Source organism: Mirounga leonina, unplaced genomic scaffold (assembly GCF_011800145.1).
Source record: "Mirounga leonina isolate KUSES-001 unplaced genomic scaffold, KU_Mleo_1.0 Mir_115, whole genome shotgun sequence".
NCBI lineage: Eukaryota > Metazoa > Chordata > Mammalia > Carnivora > Phocidae > Mirounga > Mirounga leonina.
Window position 1 is genome coordinate 2,450,187 of NW_023270268.1, and position 25,371 is coordinate 2,475,557.

At 39.1% G+C, this 25,371-nt stretch overlaps 1 protein-coding gene across 8 annotated transcripts in view; it reads right to left on the reverse strand.

The window, feature by feature from the left end:
- Window positions 1–25,371, reverse strand: part of CNOT10 (CCR4-NOT transcription complex subunit 10) — an 81,271-nt gene that overhangs the window by 12,652 nt on the left and 43,248 nt on the right. For 7 of the 8 annotated variants that reach the window (XR_004676717.1, XR_004676718.1, XR_004676719.1 and 4 more), the window contains 5 exons: window positions 23,227–23,376; window positions 21,299–21,501; window positions 16,048–16,169; window positions 14,432–14,608; window positions 13,163–13,243 (listed from right to left, as the gene is read on the reverse strand). Coding sequence is in view for 5 of the 8 variants with exons in the window: in XM_034991649.1 (XP_034847540.1) it covers window positions 13,163–13,243; window positions 14,432–14,608; window positions 16,048–16,169; window positions 21,299–21,501; window positions 23,227–23,376 (733 nt within the window). In the remaining 3 variants the exon portion in view is untranslated. The remainder of the gene's footprint in view (window positions 1–13,162; window positions 13,244–14,431; window positions 14,609–16,047; window positions 16,170–21,298; window positions 21,502–23,226; window positions 23,377–25,371) is intronic. The other variant, XM_034991657.1, reaches the window with a different exon arrangement.

The window sequence follows — 25,371 nt, forward strand, 5'->3', positions numbered from 1 at the left end:
TCAGAGTCCATCGTCTCTCATGGTTCGTCTACCCCTCCGATTTCCCCCTCTTCATTCTTCCCCTCCTGCTATCTTCTTTTTTTTTTTTCTTAACATATATTGCATTATTTGTTTCAGAGGTACAGATCTGAGATTCAACAGTCTTGCACAATTCACAGCGCTTACCAGAGCACATACCCTTCCCAGTGTCTATCACCCAATCAGCCCATCCCTCCCACCCCACCCCCCACTCCAGCAACCCTGTTTGTTTCCTGAGATTAAGAATTCCTCATATCAGTGAGGTCATATGATACATGTCTTTCTCTGTTTGACTTATTTCACTCAGCATCAAAGTTTAAATTTTTTTAAAAGATTTTATTTATTTGAGAGAGAGTGCAAGCAAGAGACCTGACAAGCAGGGGAAGCAGGAGAGAGAGAGGGACAAGCAGACTCCCCACTGAGCAGGGAGCCTCCCATGGGGCCGATCTCAGGACCCCGAGATCATAACCTGAGCGGAAAGCAGCCGCCTAACCGACTGAGCAACCCAGCCGCCCCTCCAAAGTTTAAATTTTCTTACTGAGCACATAATTTAAAATCTGAACCCTGTTCACATAAGAGAATAAGAACAGGCAAGTAATGTCCTTCTCAAAGGGATTTTTTGACAAGCTTACTGTCAATATCCCTATGTTTCCAAGAGTTGTCTTTACCAGCCAATCTGTCCTGTGGCCACAGCCCCGAGGGGGCATCCTCTCTCTGATGGAAGAAGCAAGGGCCCAAAGAAGGGAGGCAATGGCTAGTTATCTCCCCCATGCAGTAGCTCCTCAGTGCTTAGCTCTTTGTCGTGAGATTAGGGTGACTTAATTTCCTCTTTTGGCTTATTTGTACTATTTTATTTATTTATTTAAAAGATTTTATTTATTTATTTGACAGAGAGAGACACAGTGAGAGAGGGAACACAAGCAGGGGGAGTGGGAGAGGGAGAAGCAGGCTTCCCGAGGAGCAGGGAGCCCGATGCGGGGTTCGATCCCAGGACCCTGGGATCATGACCTGAGCCGAAGGCAGACACTTAATGACTGAGCCACCCAGGTGCCCCTGTACTATTTTAAAATGGCAACGAACACAAATTCATCAGCCAGGTATGTATGCTTATGAAGAAAAGGACTTTTAAGGCCTAAGTCTCCAGAGGCCCAAGAAAGCCATCAGCTCAGGGCCTATATGAACGAAAATCACTAAGTTTAATATCCATTTTCATCCATGACTTGGCCAAAGATCAGACATAAGCTCCTTCAAAGCAGAAGCCCACCACCTTTTGTTTCCTGCACTAACACTGGAACAATTCCTCAGCATCTACGCAGTAGGTGTTTAACAGATAATCACTGAAGACCACAGCTTTCAACATTTTTTGACTTACTGCTCCAGGCACGCAGACCTCCACCTGTCTTGTTGGCAGGCTGCCTCACTGACGAAGCCACCTCCTTCCCAGCTCCCACAGACAGGAGAGTCATCCTGCATGCTCTGGGGCCTAGCGTCTAGGACAGCCACACCTCAGGCAGGCTTGCTGGGAAAAGCCTGCCCTGGCCTCTCCCGACAGTAGGGGGCTATTACTGCTCCAGCCCACTGTCAAGCCCACTTTGGGTCCAGAAATCAGTCATGTAAGATTGCAGCAGGTTTCTGCTGCCCAGGAAGTCCAGACTGCAGCTATGTACCAGGTAAAAATCTGGTTTCCTCAACTTTTACCCTTTTTTCCCAGAAGAGATCCTATCAAATCACAACAGGGTAGAAGATTCTACTAATAATCTTTCTTTTCAAAAATACTTAAATATGTCAAGCAGAACTCTGTGGCTGGCATTCTGATCAAGAGCTGTCAGGATTAAGCAAGTTTCATTGCTTGCACAAAACTAAAACTAACATTTATGACCCCTCTTCCCTTAATGCCTCACAATCTATCCCAACCTCTCATCATCCTCACTCATCCTCCTTTTCCTCTAGGAAACAATATTCTACTCTGCCATTAATTCCTACTGAGTGCTAACACTAGAAACACATATAGCTCTATCTACTAAGCCCCTGGAGAAATCACTTTACCTTTGAGAGTTGCTACTTAAAATACTAACCCCCCCCCGCCCCCCACTTCCCTGAGTCACTGTCCAATCTGCTTTACCAACCACACAGTGGATCTGACAGTTCATCAGACTGGAAGAACTATACCTCAAGGGAAGAGACACACTAGCTTTCCATCCCCTGCCCCCAGTCTACAACCCCCCCCAACTGGAGGATCTGACATAACCCCATACTCTCTCCTCTACATGTGGGAGGAACTTGCTCTAGGTCCATAGAATGCCAACCCTTGGAAAGGAAAGAACAAAAAAGAAAAAAGAAAAGAAATGGGGGTAGGGACTTTCCTTAAAGCATCAAATTACAGCAACAAGGTATATAAGACTGGGCATCAAAAGTCTATCAAGCCACATATTCTGTAATGAGTTAAATGAATCTAAACCAAATGTCTGAAATAGTTTAACCCTTATTAAAAGAGGCTAAAATGGGGGTAAATCTAGTCAGTCACCATGTGTCAAAGGAAATTATAAAGAGATCTTACAGCAAACAAGTTTGAAAAATTGGCCCAAAAAATCCAATAAAGAATTTCTTCCAGGGGACGTGCCTGGGTGGCTCAGTCAGTTGGGCATCTGCCTTCGGCTCAGGTCATGGTCCCAGGGTCCTGGGATCGAGCCCTACGACGAGAGGCTAGATGGGGAGACTGCTTTTCTCTCTCTCTCTCTCTCTCAAATAAATAAATAAAAATCTTTTTCTTTTTTAAAAGATTTTTATTTATTTATTTGACAGAGAGACGGAACGCAAGCAGCAGGAGCGGGAGAGGGAGAAGCAGGCTTCCCGAGGCGCAGGGAGCCCGATGCGGGCTCGATCCCAGGACCCTGGGATCATGACCTGAGCCAAAGGGAGACGCTTAATGACTGAGCCACCCAGGCGCCCTAAATAAATAAAATCTTTTTTTTTTTTTTTTAAAGATTTTATTTGAGAGAGAGAATGAGATAGAGAGAGAGCATGAGAGGGGGGAGGGTCAGACGGAGAAGCAGACTCCCTGCTGAGCAGGGAGCCCGATGCGGGACTCGATCCAGGGACTCCAGGATCATGACCTGAGCCGAAGGCAGTCGCTTAACCAACTGAGCCACCCAGGCGCCCCTAAATAAATAAAATCTTAAAAAAAGAAAAAGAATTTTTTCCAAGCTGAATAGATTATATAATTTCAAAAAATAATCAGGCGTGTGGCTGGCTCAGCTGGTAGAGCACTCGACTCTTGATCTCAGGGTTGTGAGTTTGAGCCCTATGGTGGGCATGGAGCCTACTTTAAAAAAAAAAATCTTTCAAGCTATTTCCATTATCCATGATAATTTCGAAAATGTTAAACTTGTCAACTTTCAAATCTTAAAAGAAAATTTTTAAGTTTTTCACTTCATGTGTTTTGTAAACATTTTGCTTTTCTGGTAACAGTTCTGTACAAAAAGAAGCTTACTGACAAACATACCCCAAATCCAAAACAAATAGAAGCCCAACACAAAGAAGCTGAAAAAAGTTTTTTCAACCAAATCTAGCGTCTCAAAGGACCGAGCCCTAGCCTAGGCAGCAAATAAAATTCATAAAGTCACAGACACAGCATTTTATATACAGACGGGACCTGAAGATCATCCGACCCAATTCATTTACTTGACAGAAAAGTAAGACCTACAGGGGTTAAAGGATTTGTCCAATGTCAGCAGTGGCCATATGGGGCTTCCACAGAATGGCAGACCACTGAAGAATTACTCGAGCCCTGCCAATATGAACACTGCTTATGATGTGAAGGAAATGTCACATATGCAGGTTCCTTCTTTGGTGGAATTGATTATAGATGGATACATTTCTTTCTTTCTTTTTTTTTTTTTTAAGATTTTATTTATTTATTCATGAGAGACAGAGAGAAACAGAGGGAGAAGCAGGCTCCCAAGGAGCGGGAAGCCCGATGCGGGACTTGATCCCAGGACCCTGGGATCATGACCTGAGCCGAAGGCAGACGCTTAACCATCTGAGCCACCCAGGCGCCCAAGATGGATACATTTCAATAGGACCACACACTCAGATGTAAGAACAATAGGAGATTCAAAAGATTTTCAGCCATAATTCTGTTTTAGGTATGTCTCATGAGCTATAATATAACCACTAGGCCAAAACCAAAAGAAACTGGATTCCATAAGTATACTAGAACTGCCTATAATATTTATGTCATCAACCATTTGTTTGATTCATCTTCTCTCAAACACTGGGTCATGGGAGGTCCCCCTTAACTGAATGGGAAATCATCCACTGAGTATTACATCAAATTCTAAATGAACTAATTAAAGTTTTATAATTTATACTTGTAGAACAACTTAACTGGGCTTAATTAAATGTGACCTGAAAACTTCCTTTTATCCATTTTTGAGCCTCTTATTAAACAAAAAAAAAAGACAAATTGAAATTTCATTTTTATTTTTTATTTTTTTAAAAGATTTTATTTATTTATTTGACAGAGAGAGACACAGCGAGAGAGGGAACACAAGCAGAGGAAGCAGGAGAGGTAGCCTGATGCGGGGCTCAATCCCAAGACCCTGGGATCATGACCTGAGCCAAAGGCAGAAGCTTAATGACTTGAGCCACCCAGGTGCCCCTCACTTTTATTCTATATGCTGTGATTTTAATTTCTCATACAAACATTTCCCATGTGGGCCCCCAAATTACTTCTTGCCCTTTTCCAGTTCTGTTATACTGTTTTCCAAGTTCTAGAGCAGTTCCATTTTAGTTTCAGAAATTAAAAATCACAATCTCAGAATGAATAACAAAGATGTCCTATAATATGCAACATGTAAGAATCAGTACATATACCTAAGCTGGTTATTAAACCACTGTGCAGGGTGCCTGGGTGGCTCAGTTGGTTAAGCGACTGCCTCCGGCTCAGGTCATGATCCTGGAGTCCCAGGATCGAGTCCCGCATCGGGCTTCCTGCTCAGCAGGGAGTCTGCTTCTCCCTCTCCCACTCCCCCCTCTTGTGCTCTCTCTCTCAAATAAATAAAATCTTTAAAAAAATAAAAAATAAATAATAAATAATAAACCACTGTGCAACAATGAAATGTTAATATGTGACTAATTAGGCCTATGAACTTATTTCTTTCCTGTTAATAAGATACTAGTATGCGAAAGAATTAAGTTGAGCGCTTACTTCGTATCATATATAAAAATTATCTGAAAAACAGATAAAAGACCTAAATGTAACACGTAAAACTATAAAACTCTTAGAAGAAAACAAGAAAACCTTATGTCTTTGAATTTGGCAAAGGATTCTTAGATAGGACATGAAAAGCATGGTCAATAAAAGAAAAAAGTAAGGGTTGCCTCAGTGGCTGAGTGAGTTGGGTGTCTGGCTCTTGGTTTCAGCTCAGGTCATGATCTCAGGGTCCTGGAATTGAACCCATGTCAGGCTCTGTGCTCAATTGGGGAGTCTGCTTGATTTCTCTCCCTCTGAACCACACCCCCAATTCACACTCTCTAAAATAAAGAAACCTTTAAAAAAAAAAAGAAAAAGAGGGTGCTTGGGTGGCTCAGTTGTTAGGTCAGGTCATGGTCCTAGGGTCCTGGGATCAAGCCCCGCATCGGGCTCCCTGCTCCACAGGAAGCCTGCTTCTCCCTCTCCCACTCCCCTACTTGTGTTCTCTCTCTCGCTGTCTGTCAAATAAATAAATAAAATCTTTTTAAAAAATGTGATTAATCACATTTTTTAAAAATTAATATTTTATTTATTTGAAAGAGAGCACAAGCAGGGGGAGCAGGAGAGGGAGAGGGAGAAGGAGAAGCAGGCTCCCCACTGAGCAGGAAGGCCAACGTGGGGCTCAATCCCAGGACCCCGGGATCATGACCCCAGCTGAAGGCAGACGCTCAATCGACTGAGCCAACCAGGTGCCCCTCAATAAATAAATCTTTAAAAAGATAAAAATAAAAACTCAGAGCAGCACTGTCCAATACAAATATAATTGGACCTGTAAGTATAATTTTAAATTTTCTTTTTTTAAAAGATTTTATTTGAGAGAAAGAGACAGTGAGAGAGAAAACACAGGCAGGGGGAGTGGGAGAGGGAGAAGGAGGCTTCCCGCGGAGCAGGGAGCCCAACGTGCGGCTCGTTCCCAGGACCCTGAGATCATGACCTGAGCCAAAGGCAGATGCTTAACTGAGTGAGCCACCTAGGCGCCCCTCAAAAGAATATATTTAGAATTACATTAATTTTTGTAAAATTTAAAACTACCTTAAAAATTTTAATTTTTTTTAGTGATCTCTACACCCAACATGGGGCTCAAACTCACAACCCCGAGATCAAGAGTCGCATGCTCTACTGACTGAGCCACTGAGATCCAATACCTTAAAATTTTAATGAGATATAATTATATACACTAAAATGCATCACTTGAAGTGTACAGTTTGCTGAGTTTGAATATATACATGTAACCACCAGCCCAGCTAAAGTACAGAACATTTCTATCACTGCAGAAAGATTCTTCCAGTCAATTCCTCCCAACCACTGCTCTGATTTCTATTAACATAAATTAGTTTTGTATAGTTTTGCCTGTCATATAAATGGCATAAATGGAATCATACTGTAGATACCTTACACTGCATAAAAGAAACACAAAATGTTTTGAGATTCATTCATATTGACTTGTGCATCAATAATTTGTTGCTTTTTATAGCTGAATAGTATTCCAGTGTATATAGTGGATTATAATTTAGTTATCTGTTCTCTTATTAATGGTTACTGGACTACTCCTAGTTTTTCTCTATCATGAGTAAAGTTGCTATGATTTATTGTATGTACAAGTTTTCATTTATCTTGGGTATGTACCTAGAAATAGAATCACCTTTTCTTTGAAAATTTTAAGTCATAGCATTTATTTAATTTAAGGCTGTAGAATGTGTGTATGTGTGTGCGTGCTTTCCTAATTGAATGAAACTGATGGCTTTGCAGAGCTCGGAATGATTCAGGAACTGAACAATACTCTAACAGTGTTCATCTGTTCATCTGAGCCTCACAATTAAACTTAGTTGATTTCTGAGACATTTCCTGATGTGGGGTAAATTTCTGTTTTAATTGTGAGAATATTCTTCTGAAATCTTTCTTAATTCTAATATAGAATCTCATTAATTGCTTCAGGTGTCATCTGTCTTCAAAAAACATTCTTGAAACTTGGTTAGAATGAATATTTTGGGGGACCCATCTTCATTTATATACAGATGAAAAAAATGAAAGTACTCAAGAGGCTGTGAACCCATACCAAAGGAAGTGGCCATTATAACACTCATGATAATTTACTGCATATTAGTTATGCTGGAAATAGGAAATGAGGTTTTACATTGGTGTCTTGGGTATTAGAGGGCACAAGGGGTCAAAGATAATAGTCCATAAAAAATACACTAGTCACACACACATTTCCAATCACATAAAAGAATTCAGGTCAGAAAAAGATGAAATCTCTAAGAATTCCATGATCTTAACAGAAAACCAATGTACTCAGTCTCCTTCCTTCTATAGAAGACAGCTGGCTCCTGCCACAGACCTGCCCTTTAACACGCCCAACTGCATTATGAGCTTTTATAGCTTTGAAAATTACGACACAAATCTTTTACGACTCCTTCCCTGCACCATTTGTCTCCACATTACCGTTACTACTGTCTTGCATAGCAGTTCTTTTTATAAATCTACCCTAAGGCTCCTTCCCTCTTGTTCCATTTCCTTTCTCCCATCTGCTCCATAAGAAAAAAGGTTAATATATACCAGCAAACCCATCTTTACCTCAATTTATGATGATGGAATTCCCAATGGAGACCCTTTGCCCCTTTCCACAAAAACAGGGAAGTAATTTTATTTTCTCTGAAAATCATCAATCCTCCTATTAGGGCACATGGAAAGCAAAGAGTTGTGCCTTGGAGGGTACAAAATTCAGAGAGGAAGTATGCCACTCTGCACATACCCTTCTCTTTAATGCCACTTTCAGAAGGCAAAATTAATTTACACAACTCTGCAGCTGTTCAACCATTAGAGAATAATATACTTGTTAAATTGCATAAAGCCATCCTAAGATTACTCAAATAAATTTGTAAAAATTAAATCAAATTTAAAAACTGTTTAAAATACCTTATTAAGGGGGTGCCTGGGTGGCTCAGTTGGTTAAGCGACTGCCTTCAGCTCAGGTCATGATCCTGGAGTCCCAGGATCGAGTCCCGCATCGGGCTCCCTGCTAGGCAGGGAGTCTGCTTCTCTCTCTGAACCTCCCTCCTCTCATGCTCTCTATCTCATTCTCTCTCTCAAATAAATAAATAAAAATCTTTAAAAAAATAAAAATAAAATAAAATACCTTATTAAGGATTCTCCTTAAAAACTGTACAATGATACTCACTGCAGCATTATTTGTAACATCAAAGACAAACATTATAAACAACTAAATATAAAGGAATGATGAAGTATGTCATATCCATATAATGCAATTCTATGCACCTATTAGAAAGAATGAAACAGAGCTTTGTACCAAGGAAGAGCAATTTCTAAAGATACATTGTCAAATGGGAAAAGTAGGGTATGGAACAAGATGGGGACACTATCCAATTGCTAGTGCTAGTGTAAAAATTACCATATATACATACGCTGGCACAGGAATGAGAAATCTCACTGGAAGGACATACAAGAAACTGGTAACTGGTCGCCCCTCAGGGAAGATCTTAGAAACAGAGGACTGGGATGGGTCAAATTTTACTTATACTATCCAACTTTTTTTTCTTTCTAAGATTTTATTTTTAAGTAATCTATACACCTTAACATGGGGCTCAAACTTCACGACCCTGAGATCAAGAGTCGTACATTCTTCTGACTGAGCCAGCCAGGCGCCCCTACACTATGTAACTTTTTGTACTAAGATTTTTATCACACACAATAACCTATTAAAAATAGATGAACCCCTTAGATAAATATAAAATGCAGGTGGATCCATAAAGAAAGACATCTCTAGAAAACATGAGGGACACTGGGGGAAAACAGTACATTTTTTTGGCAAATCAAAGCATTGTCCCAAATATTGTCCTGGCTGAGCACTACAATCCACCTCTTTCCCATGAGCTTAAGTTATACCAAATATAGATTAGCTTTACTTAATTTGCGTTGTTTTTTCAAATTTCCATTCAGGACAAAAATCTAGCATGGTTTTAGTTATATGGTTGAAATTTGACTGCTTTTTATATTTATTTATTTTTAAAGATTTTATTTATTTATTTGACAGAGAGAGAGACAGCGAGAGAGGGAACACAAGCAGGGGGAGTGGGAGAGGGAGAAGCAGGCTCCCCGCAGAGCAGGGAGCCCGACGCGGGGCTCGATCCCAGGACCCTGGGATCATGACCTGAGCCAAAGGCAGACGCTCAACTGACTGAGCCACCCAGGTGCCCCAAGAAAACATTTAATTAACTTTGTCAAGTTTCAAAAAACCAAAACTCTACATTCAAAATCTTAAATGACCAACTCATTTCTAACTAAACATGAGATTTAATCCTCCATATAATCAGAGGATTAATTCTTTCCTCCTCATAATAAAACCCGGGACAGAGAGGGCATTAATGCTAAGTGGGAATTTATGGTACACTTCAACAGAATAAAATAAAGAAATAAAAAGTTGTTGTCTAGGTGAGAATGGTGCATGGAGCCCTGTGCTCATGGACAGCAATGCCCTGGCATGAACATGTTGATCTGACAGAATATGATCAGAAAAGGGCACATCTTGGGGACATCTGGGTGGCTCAGTCAGTTAAGCACATGACTCTTGATTTTGGCTCAGGTCATGATCTTGGGGTTGTGGGACTGGGCCCTATGTTAGGCTCTGCACTCGGTGTGGCGTCTGCTTGAGATTCTCTCTCCCTTTGCCTCTGCCCCGCCCCCTGCTCTCTCGCGATCTCTCACACACATACATATACACTCTCTCTCTTTCAAAACAAATGAATAAAAATCTTAAAAAAAAAAAAAGGGCACATCTTTATTTAAATGGAAAAAAAAAAAGAGAGAGAGAGAGAGAGAAAAGGACATATCCTGCTGGCCAATATTCCTCCAAAAACACTAGGCATGCAAGGAGGGGCTTCACTAACATTAATGAAATAGCCTCCTTTTTAAAGAGTTAGAAAAAACAGATATCCAATAAGAAAACAAAAATCATCAGTTATTCCACTATCCAGGGATAACCACCATGAAGGTTTTGACATAGATCCCTCCAATTTTTTCACGCAAATAAACATATACATGTTATTTTATAAAATTGTAATTTTAAACTGTTTAGACATAAAATCTTAACATTTTATAGTTCTGTTGCATGCTTTATTTGAAAGTTAAATGAAGTTAATCAAATGGACTATACTATGAAAAATTACACACAGTAAAGATAGATCCCTACCTTATTCATTTCTTTTTTTTTTTTTAAAGATTTTATTTATTTGACAGAGAGAGACACAGCGAGAGAGGGAACACAAGCAGGGGGAGTGGGAGAGGGAAAAGGAGGCTTCCCGCGGAGCAGGGAGCCCGATGCGGGGCTCAATCCCAGGACCCTGGGATCATGACCTGAGCCGAAGGCAGACGCTTAACAACTGAGCCACCCAGGTGCCCCTACCTTATTCATTTCTATAAAATACATTCTAGATGAAACATTTATATTGGTGGTTGTGACAGTGCTAGAACACATAGGTGAATTATTCTCTCATCCTTGGAGGCAAGAAGGCCTTTCTACACATTACATGAATACTTATGGAATTCTGTTTTACAACTAAAAGCATAAATCTCAGAAATGATAAAAGGCCTATTTCTGTAACATACAAGAACTCTTACAAAAACAAAAAGGATGAAAAACCCGATATGAAAATGGTAAATTCTACAAACAGGAGGTTCAAAGAAAAAGAAATACAAGCCATCAGTTAACCTTGGCATCAGACTGAGCACCTTGAGCAGACTGAAAGAAATTTTTTAAATGAGGTCATTTTTTACTTCTCAGGGTAATAAAATATCACACGAATAAAAGAGACACCCCAAATCTCACGACCTAATAACTAAGCTACTAATTAATATCATTTTGTCCTAAGTGTTTGCCATCTTCTTTTTTTTTTTTTAAAGATTTATTTATTTGAGTGGGAGAGCGAGAGAGCAAGTGTGCAAGCTGGGGGAGGGGCAAAGGGAGAGGGAGACAGAAGCAGACTCCCCACTGAGCATGGAGCCCCACGTGGGGTTTGATCCTACAATCCTAACATCAGACCTGAGCTGAAATCAAGAGTCGGACACTCAACCAACTGAGCCACCCAGATGCTCCTCACCATCTGCTTTTGAAGGCAGTTTTTTTTCCCTCTATCTCTAATTCCTCTGTACCTCTGTACCAAGGCTAGCATTGTTTGTCAGAAAAAAATGGGAATAAATAAATGTTTTCCAAAAGTCATCCATTAATTGACAATGCTACCAGCAACACATATATGTTTAAATGTACTTCTGTCACTCTTTTGCAATAGGCAAAACGTAAGAAATGATGGTTCTTAAAAAAATAATAATAATAAAAGAAATAATGGCTTTTTTTCATTTTAGTTTTCAGTTCTATTATTGAAATCATTCTTAAAAGTAATGCTATATCATTCAGCCTAACTCAAAAATAATATGAAGAAATTATGGTCGGGGCGCCTGGGTGGCTCAGTCATTAAGCATCTGCCTTCGGCTCAGGTCATGGTCCCAGGGTCCTGGGATTGAGCCCCACATTGGGCTCCCTGCTCCGCGGGAGGGCTGCTTCTCCCTCTCCCACTCCCCCTGCTTGTATTCCCTCTCTCGCTGTCTCTGTCAAATAAATAAATAAAATCTTAAAAAAAAAAAGAAATTATGGTCAAAATATATCAAATTTGTTGAAAGATAAATTTATAGACTTAAAGTCCACCAACTCCAAGGCAAGAGTAAAAATGAAGAAAATCACATTCAGACTCATCATAGTCTAATTGCTGAAAAACAGACAATCTATAGATAGAAAAAGGGCACCTCAGTACAATGACTCTAAATTTCTAATCAGAAATAACAGAAGTTGAAGTTAATGCAGTGACTTCTTCAAAGAGCTGACTGAAAGGAAAAACAAACTCTACCAATCTAGAGTTCTGTTTTCAGTGAAAATATCCTCTAAGAATGAAGATGAAATAAAGACAATTGTAGATTTAAACAGATTAAAAAAACCCAAAACCCTAGGAAAATTAAGACCTGTATTGTAAGAAATGTTGAAGGAGGAGCCTCAGAATGAAGGGAAATGATATCTTATGGAAATAGAATCAGCCAGAAGTGGTAATTATGTGGTAAAAAATGGCCTTTTTTCTTTTAGGATTTTATTTTTAAGTAATCTCTACATCCAACGTGGGGCTCAAACTCACAACCCTAAGATCAAGAGTTGCATGCTCCACCAAGTGAGCCAGCCAGGCACCCAAGAAGCAAATATTCTTTTTTTTTTTTTTTTAATTTTTTTTTTTAAAAGATTTTATTTATTTGCGAGAGAGAGAATGAGAGACAGAGAGCATGAGAGGGAGGAAGGTCAGAGGGAGAAGCAGACTCCCTGCCGAGCAGGGAGCCCGATGCGGGACTCAATCCCGGGACTCCAGGATCATGACCTGAGCCGAAGGCAGTCACTTAACCAACTGAGCCACCCAGGCGCCCAAGAAGCTAATATTCTTAACAAAATATTAAAAAACTGAATCCAACAATTTATAAAAAAAGATAATACATTGTGACTAGCGGGGTTTATCACAAGATTGAAAGGTTGGTTTAACATTTGACATTCTATCAATATAATCCATAACATTAACAAAATAAAGAAGATTAAAAATAACATGCAATAGATGCTATACTAATTTTTGTTTTAAAGATTTTATTTATTTATTTGACAGAGAGAGAGACACAGCGAGAGAGGGAACACAAGCAGGGGGTAGTGGGAGAAGGAGAAGCAGGCCTCCCGCTGAGCAGGGAGCCTGATGCGGGGATCAATCTCAGGATCCTGGGATCATGACCTGAGCCCAAGGCAGAAGCTTAAGGACTGAGCCACCCAGCAGCCCCTAATTTTGTTTAGATACTCACTTTAAGTTTTCTAATTCCTGTTTTCTCAATGGAGAAGAAGGTGGAGCTGGAATGAATTTATCTCCATCATGGCTTTTACTGCTAAAATAAAGACAGACTCTAAATTATGAAGAGCAAATAAACAATTAAATATAAAATTATTTCCCTACCCCCACTCCCATGCAATTTTTTATGCCAAAAATATACAAGAACCAAAAACAATGAATGCAAAATGCTTAGCAACCAGTGTGCTGAAGCTATACTGTATTTCAGTTTCTTTCCTCCAGTACACAATGCTGTTTTTAAAAATTTCTAATTGTAAACAATATTTCTACAAAGGAAACCACTTCTGTATTTTCACACATTTCTCGGTTTTCTGATTGCTTTTTATCAACTACAGTAAAACATAACCCCAATGGAGGAAAAAACAAAAAACCCCCACAATTTTGTTTCAAATTTTCTTTAATACATGTATTTCTATCATAATCAAGAAAAAAACGCTGGGATGAAAGACTTGAATTTAAAGGTGCCATGTGTAAAAACAACTTTATATATAATGGTGTTTTATTATTATGAGAAGCTCTCTTAATTTCTAGAGACTGGTTAATATTTAACTTATACTAAAAAACTAGAAATTAGTAGAAATATTCTTGAGGTTAACAGTTTATGGTATGTTAAGAGAAAAGGCATACGTTAAGAAAAAAGGAGAAATTTTAGGATTTAAGTATTTACTTTAATAAACATAAAAACAAAATGCTATCTGGGAGAGCAACAGGATTTCTTTACAACTATTCCTCCTATCAATGAAAAGTTGTTTCTTTCCACTTTTCTTTTTCTTTTTTTTTATAAATGTCACCAGGCTCAGCAGCAATACTTTTTTTTTTAAATGTTTTATTTATTTATTCATGAGAGTCAGAGACTGTGAGTGAGAGAGAGAGAGAGAGAGAGAGAGGCAGAGGGAGAAGCAGGCTCCCCACCTAGCAGGGAGCCCGATATGGGACTCGATCCCAGGATCCTGGGATCATGACCTGAGCCAAAGGCAGACGCTTAACCATCTGAGCCACCCAGGCGCCCCTCTTTCCACTTTTCTTAGGTTCTCTCCTCACTTAGTCTTCACAGTCGCTCTCTCTTCCAGAAATACTTAACATTCATACTTTCCTTTCTTATTATTCAAAACAGGGGATTTAGGAAATTCGGCTGGAGATTTTAGGAATTCATCTAAAGGACAAAGAGGCTTACTAATGAAGTCCTGAGGGGCTTCACCAAAGGGGGTCAAAGGGATTAGAATACCTGCAAGTTTCACTGCTTTCACTGCTCTCCGTGTTCCCACCTAATTGATTACTATTTTTAGACCCATTTTCCTGCTTCGGATCTTGCTGTTCTTCGGGTAACAGCAACAAGGCATTTCTGAGACAAATGGCTGCAAACTCCATACTGGCTACAGGAATGGCTGAAGACTGTCCATCACTTAAAAAACGAAAACAAATTAGCTAAGTAAATAACTTAAAATAAATAAGACTTTTCTATTATCAGGAATAAAACCAATATAACTGGAAATGAAAATTTGCTGACAGGTAGAAATTTGAAAATAAGCAGTTATAAGAGAATCGTAAAGAACCTAAATCCTAAATATTACACACAAAAATTTTAAAAGTATGAATAATACATAGCAAGTATACACGTCATACAAGATGTATCTCTAGGAATGGAACTAAGGATGGAAACCAACTTGAAGGTTATCTGCAATGTCGTCATTAATGTAACACAAGAGTTATAGACAAGGAAAATTATAACGAGGGCAAGGGCAAGGGCAAGTATAGTAAGAATTGAAAAGAAAAGATTTTCACATCTGAGCCTTGTTTTGGTTGATCCTTGCTTTTGAAAATGCTTTATTTGTAAATTTGTCTTGCAATTTTTTTGAGATTTTATATAACTTTCTATTGGTTCAAAAGGTGAAAAGTAGTAATAATTTTGAAATTTTAGGAAAATGATCCTTTATCTTAAGTCTTAAAAAAAAAATCTGCATTATAGTTGAAATAAATTAAGACCAAAATATTGTGTGCCAGTTACTATTTTAAAACGTTGGGAGAACTTTTATTTATTTTTTAAAGATTTTATTTATTTATTTAATTGACAGAGAGAGAGAGAGTGACAGAGACAGCGAGAGAGGGAACACAAGCAGGGGGAGTGAAAGAGGGAGAAGCAGGCTTCCCGCCGAGCAGGAAGCCTGATGCAGGGTTCGATCCCAGGACCCTGGGATCACGACCTGAGCCCAAGGCAGTCACTTAACCAACTGAGCCACCTAGGCGCCCCTGGGAGAACTTTTAAATGGTAGTGGAACATTTTTATTTTTTGGAAAAGAAAAAGTACAGCCAATTTTTTTTTTTTTTTTTTATAAAGCCTACTACTTTAGAAATAATAGCAACTCCAACTTGGAATCTTTATACAAGATAAAGATGTTCATATTTAAAAGTTACTCAACTGAAGGTTTACATGTGACAGCTTTATAATGCTTTGGTTACTTTATGTATTAGTACTTTTCTCTCTAAATACTAAGAATTAGCTTTAGGGACTATAAGAAAATACCTAAATAAAAAGCATCAATGATAAATTATATAAAAAAAGAAACATCAAGATGCCCTCTTCTGGACATTTTGAATAACGGTACTGAATAGACCAGGGTCTCTTAGGCCATCAACAGTTTCAGCATAAATGTAATTAACTGAATTCTTATGTCAGATAATATTCACTGTGAACCTATATATGGGGATCTATTTGTTGAAGTAGCAATAAAACCTAGTTACAAAATGATTTCTCCTATAAAGTGGTAAGTCTTAAGCATATTTTTATAAATAACATTATGTGAAATATTAAATATCTATAGTTTCTCTTTGCAAAATACTTACTTATATACAGTATTCTGTATGGACTGTGATGCCAGAACTATTTTACGATGATAGCCTTGACCAACAATAGACTGTACAATTCCTTTCTTACTCGGAAGGCCTTTAGTTTCTTGTTCAGCAGTCTACAAAATACAAATAATTTTCAATTAATTTAATGCAATTATAAGACAGGATGTGAAAAATGATCTAATACTTTTCCGGTTACTCCAAGGAAGTTCCTAAGATCCATCGATGTGGAGCGAAATATGCTCCACATTGAAGAGTAGTTAGTTAGTACATGGAGTGGGAAGTCTGTGATGCATGCTGTACTTTAATATGAACTTTGAGGTAATTCTAAGGAAAAAAGGCAATTCAAGAATGACTCAAGCATTTATTTAGAATGATTTATTTAGAACATTCTATATCCCAGGGACCATGCTGCATATTACAGGCACTTTGACATCAGATTAAGGAAACATATAGAGCCACAAAAACTCATGAAAAAGGGAAGCAGCTCTACTTTCTAAAATACATATCTTGTGCTTCTTCATTGAAAGCATTAAATTGTCAACAACTTATAAACTCAGACAACCTATATGTTAAAATTTACATGGGCACAATTCTTGCCTTCTAGAAAATTAAAATCCTAAAGCCCTGTAAAACATTAAACTGAAAAGAGTAAAAGCTACTTACACATATATAGTATTTTAGGATATTTCACTAAGATGCATCATCTTACTATGGGAACTGGATGGTGTCAACTACCTCTATCTTCCCTTTCACTCCAAATCTCTGAGTTACCTGCAGGTGGATTCCCAACTAGTCATATAAAGTCAGGCAGATTCTCATATGCAGAATAAACTGGAGCCAATCCATGAACTCACAGAGCTAAACTCTGCCCTGCAAAAAGTCCTTCTCTAAGCATAATGTTTCTGTACTGTTACTTATTGCCCCTACTATAACTTCTATTTATGACTTCTAATAAAACAAGGATTCACTTGCATATTCATTTTAAACAAAAAATATTACATAGTGCTTAAAAAATACAACATGCTTGGGGCGCCTGGGTGGCTCAGTCGTTAAGCGTCTTGCCTTCTGCTCAGGTCATGGTCCCAGGGTCCTGGGATCAAGCCCTGCATCAGGCTCCTTGCTCTGCAGGAAGCCTGCTTCTCCCTCTCCCACTCCCCCTGCTTGTGCTCCCTCTCTCGCTTTGTCTCTGTCAAATAAATAAATAAAACCTTAAAAAAAAAAAAAAACCACAACATGCTTAAAAAATACAAAACTGCTCTGATTAAAAACTTTTTTTAAAGGTTTTATTTATTTATTTATTTATTTGAGAGAGCGTGAGGGGGAGAGAGAATCAATCTGAAGCAGACTGCACATGGAGCACAGAGCCCAATGCAGGGCTCGATTCCACAACTGTGAGATCATGAACTGAGCGGAAACCAAGAGTTGGACCCTTAACCGACTGAACCACCCAGGCACCTTTCTGATTGGAAATTTTCTGTCAAGGATGCAGCCAAGCAATATTAATGAAAAATTACAGATAGTGGATATGCTGAACCACTATGGGAAAGACTTCCATTCTGACTTCTTTTCCTAGTGGTGGCGATAAATTTATAATGATTCATCCATACATTCTTTCCTGATCCTTAAGGTCATGCAAGCCGATCAATCAGATGGCTAGATTTGAAGATGCAGCCTATGAAAACAAAAATGGACTGGAACTAAAAACCCACAATAATAAACTAATACTTTCAATAATACACCAAGAGCCAGAACGTGTGTCAGATCAGTCATGATGTAGAAGAATCATATGTAATTAAAATATTACTTTATAGTGCCATAACAGCAACAGCACTCAACATATTTCAATTTCAGAACTAAGAAAAATAAATGGTACATCTCTATATATATTTTTTTAAAGACTTATTTATTTGACAGAGAGAGACACAACTAGAGAGGGAACACAAGCGGGGGGAGTGGAAGAGGGAGAAGCAGACTCCCCACTGAGCAGGGAGCGCAATGCGGGGCTCGATCCCAGGACCCTGGGACCATGACCTGAGCCGAAGGCAGACGCTTAACGACTGATCCACCCAGGCGCCCCACATTTATATATTTTAATAGCCTTCTCTTAAAATGCTTACTCTCCCTGCAATTAAGTCTACGTTTGATAATTAGCAGGATTTCTCACATATTATACCTAACCAAGCAAGTGTAAGCTGTGCTTCTGACAAAAGCGGTCTGAAGCAATGTGCATCAGATAAACAGGACATAAATCATCTCCTTAGCATCACCAATTTAAGTTCGTTCTTTTTATTCAAAAATGAATTTATTGGGGGCATCTGGGTGGCTCAATCGTTAAGCGTCTGCCTTCAGCTCAGGTCATGATCCCAGGGTCATGGGATCGAGCCCCGCATCAGGCTCCCTGCTCTGCGGGAAGCCTGCTTCTCCCTCTCCCACTCCCTCTGCTTGTGTTCCCTCTCTCGCTGTGTCTCTTTCTGTCAAAAAACAAATCAATAAAATCTTAAAAAAAAAAAAAAGTATTTATTTTTAAAGATTTTGAGAGAGAAAAGAACGAGAGTGAGTGCACAAGCGGGGGGAGGGGCAGAGGAAGAATAAGACTCCCCGACAAGCAGGGAGCCCAATGTGGGCTCGCCCAGGCATCATGACCTGAGCCAAAGGCAAATGTTTAACCGACTAAACCACTCAGGTGCCCCCAAAATGAATTTATTTCTGAACGTATAAACTGCTTTGGTCAGCATTCCTTCTATACTGACTAAACACACTTTATGGAATTTTATTTGTAGTTTATAATTTCTACTTATTGGGATTTTGTTTTCTGGTTTTATTCAGGAGTATTTTGGGGGTTGTTTTTACTGTCTTTTATGGCACTTTAGATCTTTTTTAGAAGGAGGAGAAGCATAGACATAGATAATTATTTTTGGCAAATTCCCTATTTGTAGCACAAACTGAGTGTTCTAAGATTCACCAAATTATGGCAATCAAGTATCTTTACCATTTTTAAAAAAGATTTTAGTTATTTATTTTAGAGAAGACGTGTGAGCAGGGGGGAGGGGCAGACGAGGGACAGGGAGAATCCCAAGTAGACTCTACGCTGCCAAGTACAGAGCCGGATGCAGGGCTCTTTCCCATGACCCTGAGATCCTGATCTGAGCGGAAACCAAGAGTTGGATGCTCAACTGAGCCATCCAGGGCACCCCTACCATTTTTTAAAAATTAGAAACTTAGGGGCGCCTGGGTGGCTCAGTCAGTTAAGCGTCCGCCTTTGGCTCAGGTCATGATCCCAGGATCCTGGAATCGAGCCCCGCATCGGGTTCCCTGCTCAGCATGGAGTCTGCTTCTCCCTTTCTCTCTGCTCCTCCCCTTCCCCCCTTTTGTGCATGCTCTCTCAAAATAAATAAATACAAATTTTTTTTAAAGATTTTATTTATTTGACAGAGAGAGACACAGCAAGAGAGGGAACACAAGCAGGGGGAGTGGGAGAGGGAGAAGCAGGCTTCTTGCTGAGCAGGGAGCCTGATGCGGGCCTCGATCCCAGGACCCTGGGATCATGACCTGAGCTGAAGGCACCCCATTAAATAAATAAAGTCTTTTTTAAAAAATTAGAAATTTGTACAAGAAAATGGGAGGATGGGGACTTCATAATAAAATCCACAGAATGAAGACTATTCTAAAGGTACTGTTTCTAAAAATAAGTAATTTTAAAAGAAAATATTAAACCTTACTGTTTTTTCTACTCCTAGGAAGATCTAATTCCCTGGTCTCCAATAACCGTCCAAATGAGAGGTCTCCAACACTTAAATTCATGAATGAATTAAAGAGAATAAGCAATTTCTAGAGATTTTTTTTTTTAAAGATTTTATTTATTTATTTGACAGAGAGAGAGATAGCAAGAGCAGGAACACAAGCAGGGGGAGTGGGAGAGGGAGAAACAGGCTTCCCGCCGAGCAGAGAGCCCGATATGAGGCTCGATCCCAGGACCCTGGGATCATGACCCGAGCCAATGGGAGACGCTTAATGACTGAGCCACCCAGGTGCCCCAATTTCTAGAGATTCTTGTTTTAAAAAAGTATAAATACTGCCTAAAACTGTCAGCTAATTTAAGAATTATCCAGTAAGAAAGTTGTCTTTTAGGGCACCTGGATGGTTCAGTCAGTTAAGTGTCTATCTTTGGCTCGAGTCATGATCCTGGGGTCCTGGGATCGAGTCCCACATTGGCCTCCTTGCTCAGCAGGGAGCCTGCTTCTCCCTCTGCCTGCTGTTCCCCCTGCTTGTGCTCTCTATCAAATAAATAAAGTCTTCAAAAAAAGAAAAGTTGTCCTTTCTTAAAAGGCAAATTACAATTATATAAATGATTAAAGCCCTTCAAAGATAGCACTTATCTCTTTTCCCAGTGGTATACCCAAATCATGAATAACTTAAGTATCATGTGTGAAAACTGCCAGGCAAACATACTTCTAAATGCTAGTTTTTGCAGCTGCTTCTCAGGAAGTGCTGTTCAGCAATAGGAGCAGCAAAAACATCTATATCACCTATGGCAGACAAACCCCAGGTGCCAGGCCTCCCAATCTCCACACAGCCAAAGAGTGCAGCAAGGGTGGGGGGTGGGTAAGAAATGGGGTGATACAGGCATCTGTTAATTCTGATAGAACCTGTCTTTCTCCTACTCCCACTGACCACTCCCCACTTGAGATTCCAAAGGTTTCTACCAACCACCACGTGCAGATGTTCTAGGCAAGGACACCCATGTAAACTGGCCTATTTCTCACAGTCACTGTGGACAAAGGTGTGAGAGAGACAGCTTGATAATCCATGAACTCTGAACCATTTACTGAATCAAAACTAAAGCTCCTCCCCACTGAAGGAAATGCAGTGTTATACAGTTCTTTGCACACTCATGGTCTTAGTCCTTCTCTAACCACCCGGTGCACATACCATTCTCAGGCCAGCAGATGATATGGCCCCTGCTCCAGCAGTTAGCAGACCACTGTTCCAACAGATACGACCCTCTTGTTGGCTTCACTTCTTTAATGTGACTGCTGATACAGGCTGCTATACTTTAAGAACCAGAATCTTAACAAGTGACTTTAAGAAACTAAATCTTTTGTCCAACTGTTGAAGAACAGACTATCTTTATAAATTCTCTGAGAGTTATAAAGGGAATGAGGTCTTGTGTGTTTTCAAGTATTTTCTGCTTTCTATGTAACAAGTTGGGGGGGAGTGTATAAGATACCCAAAGAGCACTCACCCCCTTATTTGCAGCAATGCAGCATTCAGCCAACCTTAGCCAGAGGCGGGGATTTGCATGATAAACCTGAACAGCTTCAATCAGACACTCAAAGGCAGCAAGAGGTCTTCCAATGTGAAGAAGCTGAATGCCACAGTTATACAGCAACTCATACCTCTTGTTGGTTAGTAATGTACACATGGGTCTTCCCGAAAATTTCTTGCCTAATGATATAAATTAGGTAAGAAAAAAACATTAGATTAAAAATAACAGTTACACTGAAAACATTTATTCCACTAAATACTTAAATACTACCTTGTTTAATACCAAGGACTCCAGTGTGAAGTTTTGTGTTTCTTTGAAGATTTTATTTGACAGAGAGAGCACAAACAAGGGGAGCAGCAGAGGGACAGGGAGAAGCAGACTCCCGACACAGAGCTGGATCCCAGGATTCAGGATCATGACCTGAGCCAAAGGCAGATGCTTAACCAACTGAGCCACGTAGGTGTTCCGGCCCAGTGTAAAGTTGTAACAGCTCTCTATTAGTGATGATCTTCATCCTCAACCCCACAAATATCCTCCAGAGTCATCTCAGTTGCTTGTGCTGGTGTGGCCAGAGATGTCTCTTCTCATTTGCCAGCTCCCCAGGTAACAATGGTCCAGAAAGGCAAACAAAATAGATAGGACCCACTGACTCCTATGAATCTTTAACCACCTTTCCACCTTTTCAGAAGATTCACTTTCTTTTTTAACTTTCATTTTGGTTAGCCATTTTATTGTCATGTGCTTTCTTAACCAGAAGTATTCAGCTAATGTTAGCAGGAGTTTGGGAACTTTACTATGGAAATAAAAATTAATATATTATACCCACGATGACTGTGGTTCACTCACTTATTCAAAGTTTCACAGTCTACAATAAAATAAGACTACTTAGGGCGCCTGGGTGGCTCAGTTGGCTAGGCGACTGCCTTCGGCTCAGGTCATGATCCTGGAGTCCCGGGATCTAGTCCCGCATAGGGCTTCCTGCTCGGCGGGGAGTCTGCTTCTCCCTCTGACCCTCCTCCCTCTCATGCTCTCTGTCTCTCATTCTCTCTGTCTCAAATAAATAAATAAAATCTTAAAAAAAAAAAAAAAAAAGACTACTTATGATTTTGGATACACTTTTCATCAGTTTTTTTTATGGTTAAAAAAGCTACATAATTGCTTGATTTTAAGCATTCCAGGTCAAGGATCCATATCATATGAATATTAAAGTAAGAAACTTCAGGAATTTGCTCAAAGACTGTCAGGTGCAAAAAAATAAAAAAATAAACAAGACTGTCAGGTGCTGCCTATAACATCCCATGTGAAACCCTGGAAAGAAGCTATAATAAAACTAGTTTAGGGGCACCTGGCTGGCTCAGTTGGTAAAGCATGCAACTCTTAATTTCAGGGCTGTGAGTTCAAGCCCCACATTGGGCATATAGCTTACTTAAAAAACAAAACAAAACAAAAACAAAAAACACCAAAAAAACTAGTCGAGAAATCTTAGCAACATACTTTGCTTTATAACATTACCATGTGTGATTACTGATTTTCAAATCCACGAAAAAGTAAACGTAATTTAAATTTCTTTGATAATTACTCCTACCACCTTGCTATTTGAAGTAGCCATATCTACTAAGTCTCCGGAGTCAAACCCGTTGGGCAGGGTCGATGTTAATTGTAGGCAGGCACATATGGATGCATTCTGACCAGAAACTTGATCACTATCTACCTATTTATTCTTTACCAAAAACAAAAAATTACTTTTTAAATTCCAGTATAATTTACTTACCTTGTTATATTAGTGTTAGGCATACAACACAGTGACTCAACAATTTTCTACACTACTGGGTGCTCAGATGCTTGCTCTTTAATATCATCTCTCAAGTAGGAAGATACGAGCTGTCCCCCAGCGATGGGCTCACCTGGATCAGTGCTGCCTGCACTCAGCTGTGCACAAACACCGTCATTCTCCTGCAGAGCCTTTTTAAAGTAGAAAATTCCCAAATTGTGCTTGCTCATGGCAAAATGGATGCAACCAAGATTATTCCAGAACATGCATCTCAAGCATTCACCTGACAAAAACACAAATAAATTTGTCCAAAAATGTTACTGTTGACATACGCCACACAAGAATTGGCAATGCAACAGGAATTCCACCTGGTCCTTATAGGAAAGTTTATAAGGCATCTGAAATTCAGGACATCTGAAAATTTTCTAAGCTCCTTTCCTTTTAAAATCTTTTATTAAAGGTGATAAACCCTACCCATTGATTTTGTTAGCCTGCTTAATCTTTTCTTCTGATTTTTAAATAATTGTGGGCAAATAATATAATAATGCAAAGAACAAGAAATATTTATTAGTAACATTATATGCACTGCATCCACACAACAAAATATTATGTAGAAACTGGAAAGAATCAGTATATATGGAAACATACTAAATGAGTAGCAAGAATACATTAAACAATATATAAAATCCTGCTTTTGCCTGTTTAAAGTCTTCACTGTTCTTTTAGTTCACACTTCTTTAATTATCACTAAGGCTGAGCATCTATCTTCTCAAGCTTGTTAGGCATTTGTATTTCTTATCCTGTAATACACTGCTTCTTTCTGTTCTTTACCCATTTTTTTATTTGGTTACAGATGTTTTTCCTATTGGTTACCTGTATGTTATAGAAACCTTCTGTCACATCTGTTTCAAATATTCCCCCCAAAGCCAGTGTGTCATCTGTCTTATGACCTGCTTCAGTGTGTATGTGTGTGTGTTTAATCATAAAAAGTTTTACATTTTTATGTGGTGAAATTTAATCATCTTTTCTAAAATCTATGGTTCTTGCATTTTGGATAAATCAAGTATTCCCCCCACACAAGTATCCCCCCCCCCAAAATTAAAATATTCAAGTTTTCTTTAGTTGCTTTCAACCCTTCATTCCTCTGGGTTTTATTTTGCTGTAATGAAAGCAATCCAAGCTTTAGTTTTCTTCTTCTAAACTGCTTCCCAAATACTCCAAAACAATTTACTGATTGTCTTTTCCACAATGATATAAAATACCAGATCAGACTGACAAAATTAACACTCAGGATATTCAATGCTTAATACTAAAATCTAAAGATTTTCTTCTGATGTGTTCTTAAATTGAGCAATGGTATTTTAAAAAGACAAAGAGTAGGCTTCTGGGGAAGACAGTAGGAAACACATTAAAATGTTTATTTAAAGGAGGCTACCTCTGGTAGTGGCACTGTGAACAATTTAAGAAACATTCTATTCCTGAATCTTTTCCAATAAGCGTATTTTATCAGCAGCAAAAAATAATTTTACATGAGAAAATATTTTAAATTAATAACTATAAAAAATTCAGTACATAAAATATATAACTACTATATAAAAATCTTTCCCATTAGATCATCTTAACTGTTGAGTAGTCAACTATATGTCCTACTCCTCACTCCACTGTAGAGCCTAAAAATATTGATTCTGAAATCTGTATCAAGACAATCCTAAGCAAAATTTTCTCAAAGGATACTGAATTTTTAGTCTTAAAGATCATTTCGGTGTTTGGGTGTTATGGGACTCTGAGGGGAAATTATGACAATAAAAACAGCAAAAATGAAAATTTAGCACAATTAAAAATGGGTACTCAGAATAAACAGAATATCCAAGAGAACTGTAATGGAACAAATTGCTTTTCTCCATCTTTTACAACCCCACTTAACAGAACGGGTAAAGCGGGGGGAGGTGAATATGTCTGCAGGTGTGGTTTTTTTTTTTTTAGATTTTCTTTCATTTATTTATTTGACGGGAGAGAGAGAGAGAGAGCGAGTGCTTGAGCACAAGGGGGAGCTGCAGGGAGAGGGAGAAGCCAACTTCCTACTGATCAGAGAGCCCGCCTCCGGGCTTGATCCCAGGACTCTGGGATCACCACCTGAGCCAAAGGCAGCCATATAACCGACTGAGCCACCCAGGCGCCCCTGCATGTGTGTTCTATCTTCGCATCTGGATAGAATCTAAAAGAAAACATCCCCAAAAACCTTATTCATCCTTTGCATTTTAAGATTTTATTTATTTAT